Genomic DNA, 13,654 nt, shown 5'->3' on the forward strand with positions numbered 1-13,654 from the left:
ATACACATTTGATGTTGAGAGAAATGAAATTGAATCAGAAGTAGAACAGAGAGCACAAACTGAGAAGCGATTTTAAGCACTGTGGTGAGGATGCTTCTCCCTCTTGGACATCAGGATTCCCCCAGGAGAGGGATTAACAACAGGTCCCTTTGCAATCCTTTTGCCCCCAGGACACTCCTGCCTGAGCTGTTTGGGCTGTTAACAGGGATTAACGTTTAGCTAACATGTTTTTCCCAGGGCTCCAAACCCCTTTCCTTCTCCCATAGGGATGACCAGCCTGAGGAGCACATTGTGCCGGTGCCGTGCCAGCAAATTCAGCCTCCATTTCCTTTGTGACCCACTCTATTCACCCCAAGGTTTTAGCCCCACAAGGATGCACTGGGGCTGGGGAAGACACTTACTCCTCTGGGAGCGGGCACAGCAGAAGGCAACGATGGTGGCCATCAGCACCAGGAACGCCACACCGGCCCCCACGGCCACTCCGATGATCACCGCCATAGGCACGGACTCTGCAAGAGGAAGGGGAGGGAGCATGAAGCTGGGCTGAAGGTTGGAGAAGTGGCTTTTCCCTATGGGACCCACCCCTGGCTATTGGAAAGGGGCTCAATGATGAGCCTGGGGAGGGTTTTGGGGCCAGGTGGACCTCATTCCCTGCCCTTTGTCCTGACACTGGCACAGGCTGCCTGTGGGACGCTTGGGATCGCTTTGTGCCTCAGTTTCCCCTGGGAGGGAGAGAAGAGGAGGGAGCCTGAAGAGCAGGTTAGCAACTGCTCCCTATAGCACCCTGCAGGTGAATGAATGAGTAGCTCTAAAGGATAAGTGCAAAAGAAGATGGTGTGTTAGTATTATTAAGGATTAGAGCAGGCTGGGAGAGAGCTGGGATGGAGGGATGGAGTCAGGCACTGAGCCTGCCTGCCAGGGGCTGTAGCTCAGCTCTTAGCCCACGCTGTTAAGTCTATATGGATGAATTAACCCAAGAGCCATCATTCACACTCTCTGCCTGGTTTATATCCCCATCGCCTGCCTTTCCCCTTGGCTAGTCAGCTCTGTCATCCTTCCCTGAACCCCTGAGGGTGCTACAAGGACTGGGACAGCAGGGATGGGCAGAGGCCAAGCAGCTGAGCAGGGGTTATGTGCTCGCATCCTTCTGCCTACAGTAACTTTGTAGTTGGGCTCCCAGCGGGGATTGCAGCCAGCAAAGCTGATTTACTTGCGCAGATCCAGGCAGAGGGAAGGGGAGGGTGGAATATGAAATCACATTTATGGAGAGAGGGTCAGATCTGCAGCCCAAGAGCCTTGTTATCTCCCTGCTCAGCTCCTCCAGATCCTCAAAGCACAGCTCCTACTTAATGGTGAGTGTTGGGTTGGTGCCTGCTCTCTGGAGTATTGCCAGGCAGCATTCCTCCTTGCAGAACACCAGTGCTGGGTACCACAGATCACCTTCATAGACTGGGATGATCTCCCCACAAGCAGCAGATACCTATAGGTCCCCTTTCCTGTTCTAAGCACTCCATAGGCTCTTGTGAACACACAGGAGGCCAGAAGATGGGTAACCCTTTCCAGGAGGGCTGGCTAAGCTGGGTGAGCGTGTCCTCACTGCTGTCCTGGACACCTCCAATCTGTGATTTCTCCTTGCAAATGAATGGGATGAACTTAGGGAAAAGATGGGTGCAAAGAGCTGATCCTCCTTCTTCCTATTCCTCTCTGCAGATGGGGACACAAATGGTGCTGGGACAGAGGTGATCTACCTGAGGAGCAAAATGCAGCAGCCCCATGGCTGCCACTTGACTGGGTGAAGAAGAACCCATTTCTCATAGTCCACTGGTGTGGAGCTGGTGATGACCACACGTTTAATCCTGGACCTGAGATCACTTAAGAGCACTTCAGTGGTCCCTGATATTATTCCCTTTTTAGTGGCTTGGGAGCTGGGGCACAGAAAGGTTTGCAGAGCAGAGACTGGACCACAACAACATCCCAATCCATGCTCCAGTCACTGCCCTGCAGCTTTCCTATACCCCTTCCTGCCCTGCCCTGCTGCTGGGCCAGGAGGAGGACACTGGGTCCTCAGGCGTGGTAATGGCTGGGGACAACCCACGTTCACCGTCAGCTCATGATTTCCATACCTGCTTGAATACCAGCTCCTGATTTCATTTCCGTACCTGTTTGAAAATAAAGCAAGTGTCCACAGCCTTGCACGGCCCAAGCGCACACATCAGTCCTGAGCGCTCAGCCCTCTGCCTTCTGCTCCGAGCACAGGGATGGCCCCATGAAGGGGATGTCCTCTGCCACCCTACAGCAGCCTCAGCCACCCTATGGTGTCCCCATGCCCAGGGCAGGGGTGTCCCTAGCAGGGATCTCCATATGGAGCCGGCTGTGGACTTGGATGCTGCGGAGCAGGCTTGGACCCGGCCACCCTCCGCCGGGACCCAGGCTCCTGCTGACTGGCAGAGAACCTGGAAAAACCACTGGCTCTGTTTGCATTGGAAGAAGCCCAAGGCTAATTTTAAGGGGTTCATTTAGCTCTGATCTAATCTGGACGGCAGCCTTGCTTATAAATCATGGCTTAATGAGAGCAATCCACCTGCCTGCCCTGGCATTTAATATAATAGAAGAGGACTGGAGTTCCTCCAGGAGCTAAGCATTCATCACAAAAGCCATCACCCTCCCTTGCTACAGAGAGTGGAAATCCCCTGGCCATCCCCTCGGGATTGCTTGAGGTGCCTCTGAGGCTGGTTGGGTAATCCCAGTCCTGCAGAACACATGCTGGCATGGTGGCTGGTGGCTGGGGTGGAGGGATGCCACCAACCCAAACACCTTCCTCTGTGCTCTATGGAGCAGTGGGGTCTGGAGGGAGCAGCCATTCCTGTTTCTCAAGGCTGTAATTTACCCTCCAGCCTGTGCAGTGGCATCACCCTGTGCTGTGGGGCAGGGAGTGAGGGGTGCAGGATTGTCCCATGCACTCCAGCTTTAGCAGGATGGGTAAAATCAGGTAATACCGTATCAAGCAGAGACTTTGCAGGGGTTGTCCCACCTCCTCACCTCTGCCAGGACCAGGAACCTTAAGGATGCAATCTATATCTAGCACAGCTGGAGCATTCTCACTGTCCTTCCTAACTTCCTCTTTGATATCCCAAGAGCTTTCTCAGCTCCTCTTGCCTCTCACAGCATGTCCCCACACTTACAGCCCATCCAGGAGCTAATTCCCATGCCCAGCAACCCCACCAGCTCCCCAGCGATGCCCACCTTGCTCTTTGAGCCGGATGATCTCTGTGTCAGAGCCAAAGCTGTTCCAGGCAGTGCAGTTGTAAATGGTTTGGAAATCAGCCCGGACAATGTTGCTGATGGTCAGTGTGGAGATGACACCCTCATCTGTGCTCACCGTCTCCACTGTGTAGCGTCCGGATGTCCCAGACTCCAGCACATTCTCCTTCCAGGACCAAGCCTGTCAAGCAAGGGAAGGGTCAGCCTGGGGCAGGTCTGCCCACTGTAGGGCACCTAAAGGTGCTGGAGGCACCCACTGTGCCCATGGGATGGTACTTACAATTCGATCTGGTGGTGGGGTGCTGCGGATGAAGCACTTGATCTGCCCTTTCTGGCCGTGCAGGGCATGCTGTGTCTGGGTGCTGGAGATGATGGGTGGCCCTGTGGGAGACAGGAAAGAGCTGCTGGCATCTCAAATGGGTGGCTGCAATACAAGGTGCTGGTGGTGATGGTGTGTTAGCAGAGCCACAGAAGGGCATTGGGATGCCCCTTTGAGGGGTATGTGGAGCAGCAGCTCCCTTGCCTCCTGTGATGCTCTCCAGAGGCTTAAGGAAGCAGCAACCAGCCTGCCTGATGCCCTGGAGAGATTGCTGCAGGAAAACCCCACACCACTCTAGGACTCTATGATTCTATGCCCAAGCTGGCAATGTCAGCTTGCCTTGGCCTTCATTCCCCATGTCTGGTGCAAGAACCCTGCCAACAGCCACGTGGGACAAGCAGATGGCCCTAAATACATGCAGGGGCTTTTTTCCCCTGGATGTGACATGCGATGGGAACCCTTTGGGTCCCATCATCCTCTAAGTGTGGCACAAGGCATGCAGGATGAGCTTTTTAGCCAGCTGAACACATGCTAGGTGATTCTCCTGATTACTGATGAACCCAACGCCAGCAGAGTCAAGAGCAATGATGGGATCCATAGACGAGGCCTAAATAATGATAATAAAAACCTCTCTGTATTTTAATGGTTGTATGTGACTTATAAATTCTGGAAGCACTCCAAGACTGGGTGATGCTGGAGAAAAATGGCTTAATAATCATTAAAAGACTCATTTTCCCCAAGGCGAGTGGATTTTAAATGGCACAAATGCCGATGGCTTTGGGTTTTATTATTGCTTCAGGAGTTCAGAGACGAAGGCTTATCATCCTGATAATAGTGTATGACTAAAGACCATTTGTGAGATGAACATGCCCAGAAATAATAGCATGAAGTTGCAGCCTCTTCACATCTGGGGCCAGTGTTTGATCCTCCATCAGGCTCTGGCTCCTTATGAAGGCTGCCAGTCTCTGGCTTGGCATTCAGTACTAAGTGTGAGACAGCCCAGAGGCAGGAGGAAGGTTTTAAACAATGTTGCTATGGATATAAATGATGGAGCTCTTGGTTGTGGTTATTTTTAGCATGCTGGTGCCTATTTATTTGTGTGGTCCTGGCTGCTGATGACTCGGGAGCCTTGGAGCAAAGAAAGGGTGGTTGAGACTTCTCCATCCCGCTTGAGTCCATCCGAACCTTTCCTTCCCAGACCTTGCAACCTTGGCAATGGTTTGGCAACAGAGTTTGGTTTAAACCCCTGCTTTCTGCCATGGGCCCGGACACCTCCCACTAGAGCAGGTTGCTCCAAGCTCCATCCAGCCTGGCCTTGAACACTGCCAGGGATGGGGCAGCCACAGCTTCTTTGGGCACCCTGTAAAGAATTCTTTAGTAAAGAATTTCTTCCTTATATCTAACCTAAATGTCCCCTGTTTCAGTTTGAACCCATCACTCCTGCCCTATCCCTACAGTCCCTGATGCACAGTCCCTCTCCAGCATCCCTGTATCCCCCTTCAGACACTGGAAGCTGCGCTGAGGTCTCCACGCAGCTGCGTTTCTCCAGGCTGACCAGCCTCAACCTTCTCCGCCTGGATAATGCATCCACAGCCTGTACTCCAGGCAACCCTGCTGTGAAGGTGATCTGGAGGTGCTTCTCCTACCACAATGAGAGCTGCCACCAGGCTTGCGTGCAGTCAGGAGCATCGAGAGGCTTTGGCTCATGCAGGGGCTGTAAATCCAACTGATTTATGACGGCACTGACAGCTCCTCTCTTCCTTCTTGCCTCTGCTGCTCCTGCCCTGCCAAACACTGCTCGTTTGCATAATCCTCCTTCCCATTAACCAGCCTCTGAATCATATCTGCTGCCTTTCAGGCTGGTGGCCTCTCACCCTGGCACAGGGATGGGCTGCTCTCTGAAGGCTGCAGTGGGGAGCGCAGGAGGATGCTCTCCCACCCCAGCATCCTGCTGCTGATTCCCGACAGCACTGAGAGCATATGGGCCGCAGCAAAGGGATTGCAGGCTTGGATGAGGAACCCTCAGTTGGGGTCTCTGTGCTTTCAGTGGCATGAATCAGCCCCTCTGAAGCCCATGTGCACTGATCAGAGTCTGTGCAGCTTGCCCCAAACAGACACTTCTAAATGGCTAATTTTAGTGTGACGAATCCCAGCCCAGAGAGGAAGGCACCTGGTAATACCGAGACAATTGTATCACCCTCCGGATTTAAAATCACTTGAAAATATGAGGCATTCAACTTCCCTTTCAAATTACAGCAGGAAAGACTTTCAGCAGAATTCATTAGCAGGATTAGACACACTGTGCCTTGCTCTGGAGCTGGAGACCTCCTCTCAACCTGCACCCTGGTGCTTGGTGGATGTAGGGCATAGGGATGCTGTTATGAGGCTGGTCCATCTTGGTTCTCCTTGGTTACCCCTTGGTGTGGGGTCCAATGCATTGTGTCCTTGGGGTTGCAGCAGATCCCAGTGTCAAATGCACATCCCAGCAGGATGGGAGGCTGCAGGCAAGCTGCTGCTGGGGGATGCTTCAAGCAGACCAGTGAGCCTTATGGCACAGGTTTTATTTGCTCCCCCATCAGCTCTGCAAGGTGAAAAGCTCAGCAGTGGTGTAAGATGCAAAACTCTTCCCTATGCCACATGCTCCAAATGGCCCTGAGCCTGCTGAGTGCGTTGTCTGCATTGAAGGCATCCATGTGCGTGGTAGGTGTAAGGAAAGGAGTAGGTTCTATGTTTGTGCTAATTTGTTGCTTTGTTTTCCATGATCGAGCTTAATTGTAATTAAAACCCAGCAGCCGGTGGGGAAGGAGCATGCAGGCGCCGAGGAGCCGAAGTCAAGGGAGTAGTTGGCTTTCAGTCGCCTGCTGTGCTGCCCTTGGCTTCCCTTTCTAGCGTTACAGAACCTTATAGATTGGTCGGATGGGATCTTCAGAGGTCAGCCAGCCCAGCCCCCCTGCAGTGAGCAGGGACATCTCCAGCTAGATCAGGTTGCTCAGAGCCCTGTCCAGCCTGACCTTGGATGCTTCTAGGGATGGGGCATCCACCTATCTGCATCATCTGCATTTAAAATGCTGCTGCCTGTGCTGCTTCCCTGCTCATTTTCTTCTCTTTGTGACAGCGAGCGGGGACTGAAGCCTGCCAGTTTGTCATGCAGGTGAGAGACAATGCAAAATTCATCCTCTAGTTATACCATTCACAGCCTGCCTGCCTCTTTCCCTTCCGTATTTAGGTTGGAATTTGTTATTGGCTGCTGCAGGGTCCTGGCAGGGTCATCATTAAGCTCTGAAGTGCTTCCCAACTAACTCCTGAGCTTAGGTGCCGGTCCAGGACACATCCCAAGCCCCAGGCAGCTGTGGAGGAGCTATATAGCACTATTGCCTCTCATAGGCACCCTCACGTGGGCCCTGGGAGAGTGAGTAGGCTGCTGCTGGTGGATCCAGGCTCAATTCCCAGCTCTCTGGCTGTACAACAGAGACAACAGTGCTCTCTGACCTTGCAAGGGTTTTGCAAGATAAATCTATTAAAGATTTAAAGATGCCAGCTCTCAGCTACTCAATAAACCCCTGTTGCTAATAAGGAACACAGATAACGTTGGGGATTTGTGCTTTAACCCATGCCTCTCCAGGAGAACATATATCCAGTTCATTCACATTGCTTGCAGGGCAGAACCCTTCCCTCATCAACCTGTGGCTGGGGTTTGCTCTGAAAGCTGATATCCAAAGAGACAATTTGGCAATGAGAGTGGTATATGAGACAGCAAGAAGGTGATGAGATGGAATAGCCATAGGGAAGCAGGAGGTACCGTTGACAGTGAGCGTCACCTCCCTCTCGCCTGCGCCCACCCTTGGCACCACGGCTCGGCACACGTATTTCCCAGCATCTTCCTGACGGACGGACTTCAGGGTCAGCTTGTTCTCATTGCTCAGGACCTGGAAGAGAGGAGGGGGTTCCTCATGACACTGATTATCAGCCTCTCCATGATCCAAGCTATTGTACAAGGGGATATATGTAAAGGGAGTAGGTAAACCGTACAGAGGGGTTGTCCAAGGGGATGTAATGAAAATGATTGCTTAAGCTTAAACAGTTATACTGCTCATCAAATACCTATTGTGCTTACCAAGCAGTACCAGAACATAAACTACTGATAAGGGAAAACCAGTTACTTAGCTCCAGTAAGACCCAGCTTTGCTACTTAGACATTGAGCAGACTCCTAGAGAGCATGTGCAACCACTGGAGGTGAAAAGCTTAAGATGAGGAAGAGTTTACTTCATCTTGAGACCCTTGTCCAAAGACCACCAGAAGACACTGTGCATGCGTAAAGGATATTCTAGCTAATTATAATATGAAGCTGGGATAGGTTATAAATATGTATATGCATGTTGAGCAACTTAATGCATATGTATAACTTTAGAGGATAAATGTAGAGGGAAAACGACACTGAGGCATGCATGTCTTTGGAGGAGCAATCCCCCATGCGCCTCAGCTGAATAAACTCATACCTACTTTACAACTTTAACGAGTTGTGGAGTCTATCCGCACATCACTCCCAAATGGGATTCCAGGCGAGTGCACAGCTCATTTTCCAGCCTGACATCCAGAATCCTGCCTCACGGATGCACTCACACTTCCATCCAAAATACCACAAAGGCAATGAAGCCTTTACTGCTTAATACGTTTCTCTGGACTAACTGGGGACACTCACTGTAGGCTTGCAATGCCACTTTGTCCCCTCCTTTTGGAGGACCCTCGTAAGTCCAGCTAGGAACTCCCAGCTCCATGTGGAGCATCATGCAGCACCTCATACCCTGAATATGCCATTCCCCACCACCCTAGCAGCAGTTCTTACCACTCCTGAGCCTCGCTTCATCCAGACGATGGTGAGAGATGGGTTCCCAGTCCAGGCACAGTTGAAGACCGCGTCTGAGCCCAGGTCAACGAGCAGGGACTGAGGTTCTGTCGCCATCCTGGGCCCAACTGCACAGAAAAGACTGGAGTTATCTCCCAGTGATGGGCTGTATCAACCAGAAACCCTCAAACCAAAGAGATCACTGTGTCAGAGGAAGCAGCGATAGGTCTTGCTGGACCTATGGGTCACAGACACGTAAAACCAGCAAGTCCTGGTCACAGCAAGGGCCGTGTCCCCTTCCTATTAATTCTCAGCCTGAAGCTGACCCATCACTTACAGTAGACATCCACAGTCCTGCTGATGTTTGTGCTTCCCAGTGCATTGGTGACCTCGCAGGAGACGGGCTCAAAGAAGAAGGTGTGATCCACGATGGTTTCGTAGAAGTCACCGGATGCTTCTTTTATCACCTGGCCCTTTTTTGCCCACCTATTGAAGAAGAAAGAGCATCATGATGGTGCTGTTCTGTGTCATTCGTGTGTGTGCTGGGGCAGACCTGCAGGTTGCAGTGCTGGGGGCAGCACATCACAGCCTGCTGCTGCCCTGGGCTTTGGGACAGACACGTGCTTGTCCTCAGCATCATTCACGTCCCCATGGATGCAGGGATAGCCAGAGGTTTTGGAGAGATTACAACAAACTGATGTGTATATAGATCCATACCGAAACCTTTCCAAAGTAAACTCAAGTTGCCATTTCCCTGTGAGAGCCTGTTTTACTGGAAATGCACCTCATTCCTTAAGAGTGTGGGGCATAGATGGAAGACCTCCATGATAGGAGGGATGGGGCATGGAGAGTCTGCTAATGGGGAACTGCAGTGCCAGGAGAGCAGTCTCTTTCTGAACAACTCAACAACCAGTGGTCCTTTCACATCAAACAGCTAAAAACCGTTTCAGTTTCCTCTCACTTTTACCCTTTTCTCCCTTTTATTTTTTCTAATCAAAAGGACTTTATCCCTTTAAGGCAGCTGAAATAACATTACCCTGAAAAGCCAAGCTGGCATTTGCAACACTGCAACTTGCAAATTGTCTTGGAGAACAAGCTGTCAACTCAGCACTTGAATTAAGCCGCTGTTTGCCAAACAATGAGCAAATGTGACCTAATGGGGCACCATCTGGCAACCTGCCACTCTGGAGTGGGTGGGAAAGACAGGAGATGCTGTCAGGCGTGTGAAACTCCAGCAGCTCTATGGGGGAAGGGAAATACAGCACAGGCAGCAGCCCAGGGAAAACACATACAACCATCCTCCCAAAACAACCCACAGGTAGGTTAGAGGGAAGATTTCCCTAAGGAATCTCTGCCTTTCTCTGGATGGGTTGGGATGTTTGGGCTGGGTAGGATGCTGGCACTGGGAGCTGGGCTTGTCCCATCAAGCTGCAGAGAGATGAGCCAGTGGGGTTGTTTTGGTGTCCCCTTCAAGGAGGACAGCAGTTGCTCATGGTCCTTCCATGGGTTTCCTGGTCCTGTCTTTACTGTTCTGCTCTGCTTGTACCGAACGTTCTGCTATGGGTTCCCCTTGCTGCCCTAAAGGGAACTCATGAGGTCTGCAGGCACAGACGGCTTCCCCAGGTGCCTCTATGGGTCTGGAATGAGAGTTAAGCCTGGAAACACTCTAACAGTGCTACTAAAGCAAATCCCTTCTGTGACTGAGAGCGTGAATCGAATGGAATGAGGACAGCTGACCTGCAAGGCTTCACCCACCATCTGATGACACAAGCGTTTTGAGAGATGTATTAGCAGTACAGATGCAGCCCATTTGTAGGCACTTATCTGCCCTCTCATTTCATTTATCTTTGCACCTCTAACAGATGCTGACTGGCCACTCCAGCTTCCCCCCTCCCCACACTCCCCCTTCAATAATTAATCAGGAGATGTCACTTCTATTTCTAGGGCTGCACTTCATGTGTTAATGAGGGAGCTTCCTCCTATGGAAGAACCAGCACAGGCGGCACCTCCCAACGGTTGGAATGCTGCATGATGCTTTGGTGACGCCTTTCTCCTTCCAGAGGGAATTGCAATCCAAGCCAAGGGGTCAGCTGGTTTCCCTGCCTCCTGACTGGATCTGCCTTTGCCCTTCTGCCTCCCTGCCACAGGAATGACGCTGCAGGGGGTTGGAACTGAATGAGCTTTAAGGTCCCTTCCAACCCAAACCAGTCTGGGAATGTATGAAACCATTTCCTGGATGTTACAAAGCAAAGCAAAATGGAGAGCAAGGTTTCCAAGAACTGTTTGGCTTTGCAGCATCTTGGGAAAACACAGAGCAACAACCATGGCACGGTGCTCTATGGATTTGTTCAAACCCCATCGCTTCCGCAAAACTGCATTTCCTGAGCATGGAGATGTGTCACAAACAGCAATTCTTTGTGCTTCAGCAGAGATCAAGCTTCTTGCTCCAGTTTTCCAAGGCTTAACACTGCTAAATCAATGTGGCTGAACAAGCAGTATAGATCTTTTATAATGTCAAATTGGTTTTTAATAACGACGCTTGATAACCCTCCTGTAAAGCTTCTCATGATGTGCTTGTGGGCAGTCAGAAGGCAAGTTACTCATGCTTTTACAAGCCCATAACATGTCTTACTCACCTATTAACCTTCCAATAACTGTTTATAAATAGAATCTGAATAAAACACAGCTGAGATGCGGAGGATGCTCTATCAGCCCCATTCACCACCTCCACTGCTTTGGCTTTTCAGGCACTGGCCTTGTTACGTGGAGCCTGACCCCTGCTCATCCTGGCACTGCTGAGAGCAGGGGATTCTTTCAGTTACATTGTGCCTTGAAGGTATTTATAGATTGCAGACGTGTCACCCAGAGTCTTTTCCAGACTATATTAATTTACCTGCTTTAGTCTCTCCTCATATGACTCAGCCGCTAACTCAGCTGTCGTTTCTTGCTGCTGGTTTCCTTCCTAAGCTAAAGAATATTGCAGGAAGAGGTCTGTGCAGAGAGGGGCGAGGGTCTACCCATGGGGATCTGCCCAAAGGACCTGTTCCTATGATCCCCACTTACCCAGACTCACCACTTCTCCTCACTATCCCATGTCCTAAGGCCAACATGGACCTTGCCTCCTGTCTGCTGCTGTCCCTCATCCCCTTCGGAGTGCATATAACCTGCTTGTGTTTTCCCTTGGACTCTCTGGGCCCAGTGCCTCTCAACTCAGTGTATTCTGGAAATTGAATCAACCTGGGTGATGATTTCAACCAGGAAACAGATACTTGAACCCAAGCTTTAAAGGGGTTATTACAGACAGCACTGAAAAGCCAGTCATTAAAGAATGGGAAAAAAACCCCAAATATTAATGCTTAAAGACAATGAGGGCACAGGACTTTTCTAAGGAAACATTGCATTTTCTGACTACATCCATTGCTTCCCAGCTAAGAGTACATGCAAGCAAATAGGAAAGCACATTCTGGGATATGTTGGCTCAAAGCAGTGCTGTGGCTTGCTTTCAGTCTTCATATCTCAGTGTTTCTTTAGTGACCTGCTCTGGTTTCCAAAGGAAAGCCAGGATGAAGCACCTGGGGTCTCAGTGGAGGATACTGGGCCAGGACTCATTCATCACAAAGGGGTTTTACCCTTTCTTATCCCAAAGGATCCCATTTCTGTCTGGGTTTCCAGGCTCGTGGAGCTAATCACATTTGCAACGTGCCCTGACAGAGCATCGGTACATGAAGGAGCATCACTAGCAATTCGTCTGCCTTAGCGCTGCCCAGGCTCACCATAACAAATAAATTCCTCTGTGTGCTCTACAAGGACTGGTAATTCTTCAACAAACAGCGTGTGTGAACAAGCTATTTACTTTACAGCCCTGGGAAGGCTGTAGGACTCGTACGTGCTCTTTATAAAGCTCCTCATCACACCACCGCTCTCACCAGCATCTCCCTGCAGCACAGGAACAACAGGAGGGCATCCCAGCACCCACCCCACAGCATAGGCTCTTTGAACCCTACAACACCCACCAAGCACTACTCAAACCCACGCTGCAGGCTCCTCAGGAGGTGTTTTTGCTGTAGCCAGCGGCACATGTGCCCTTTAAACCAGAGCTCATGGCAGATTGGCTGCTCTAGTGGTGTACAACCTGTGGCAGTGGAGTGGATTGTCGTTTTTAATTAACAATGCAAAATAAAGCACTTGCTTGCCATATAAATCCTGTTTACTAAGAACTACTTAAAACAGACAAATATTTTCTTGGACGCATGTTAATTGCTTAATAAAAGTACAGAGAACACCCACAAATACCTTAAATAAATGCATAGGCTGAGGGTATGAATTAATTAACATTTCATTCCTGGGAAAGGCTATTAATTGCTCCAAATAGCTCAGCGAATGGGTTTGTTGCTTTGTTGCCAGCAGTACCTTCAACTCCCACTGCTGTAATGTGGCAGTCCCCTCTCATCCTCAAACAAGAGCCACCCCTGCGTTGGATGCTGCACCCTGCATCACTCTCCTGTCCCTGTAACCTCAGCATCCTCTATGGGGATGGAGAACAATGGTGTTTCATGGACAGTGGAGGTTTGAGAGGGGTAAGGACAGCAGATTGCTTGTGCTGGCAGATTATAGAGCACCTCCCATGAGTGATAACCTTGTAAGAAGTGACAGAGCAAGCAACAAGGCCTGAGCAGTGTCTCGCTACCCCCCTGCATGGCTGCGGTGTGATGCATCATGCACATTATCTCCTTATTAAGAGCAGATTTCCATAATAGTGATCTATGGGGTTATTCCTCTTCTCCTGCTTGCTCCCTCCCTAATGAAGACATGAGGGACCTGTACAGCTCCTCAGCTGCACATCTGCCATGCTCCCTTTGTGCTGATGCAGTGGGTTCATTTATCAGCCAGCACAGGCAATAGGTAATCTCTCTGCCATCTAAATTACAAGGCTGGGCCTTCCAGCTTGGGGTTTAATCAAGTTCAGGGGGGGCAGAGCCCTGAGCAAAGCACAGAGCATCCTTGCTGATGGATGGCTGATCCTCTATGGGCTGGGGGAGCAAAGATGATGGTACCCACCATACCCAAGGAAAGGTTTCCAAGCCTCCCTCTCCCTCCCTGACAAATCTCCATCCATTCATGCACAGCTGCAGCAGTGATGGCCTCTTCCCAAACCCCTTTGTCCCCAGTGCAAGCATCTCTGCTCCACCACAAAGCAAATCTCAGGTCCTAATGGTGGAGATGCTGTATC

The 13,654-nt window shown here is 50.6% G+C and overlaps 1 protein-coding gene across 1 annotated transcript in view; it reads right to left on the bottom strand.

Annotated features, from left to right (window-relative positions):
• KIRREL3 (kirre like nephrin family adhesion molecule 3) overlaps positions 1-13,654 on the bottom strand; it is a 263,163-nt gene that overhangs the window by 7,644 nt on the left and 241,865 nt on the right. Inside the window, exons 8-14 of the mRNA XM_034069650.1 lie at positions 8,762-8,910; positions 8,425-8,552; positions 7,380-7,506; positions 3,542-3,642; positions 3,244-3,442; positions 2,124-2,159; positions 402-509 (exon numbers count right to left, since the gene is read on the bottom strand). Of these exons, the coding sequence (XP_033925541.1) occupies positions 402-509; positions 2,124-2,159; positions 3,244-3,442; positions 3,542-3,642; positions 7,380-7,506; positions 8,425-8,552; positions 8,762-8,910 (848 nt within the window). The remainder of the gene's footprint in view (positions 1-401; positions 510-2,123; positions 2,160-3,243; positions 3,443-3,541; positions 3,643-7,379; positions 7,507-8,424; positions 8,553-8,761; positions 8,911-13,654) is intronic.

The sequence above is a fragment of the Melopsittacus undulatus genome, chromosome 15 (assembly GCF_012275295.1).
Source record: "Melopsittacus undulatus isolate bMelUnd1 chromosome 15, bMelUnd1.mat.Z, whole genome shotgun sequence".
Taxonomy (NCBI): domain Eukaryota; kingdom Metazoa; phylum Chordata; class Aves; order Psittaciformes; family Psittaculidae; genus Melopsittacus; species Melopsittacus undulatus.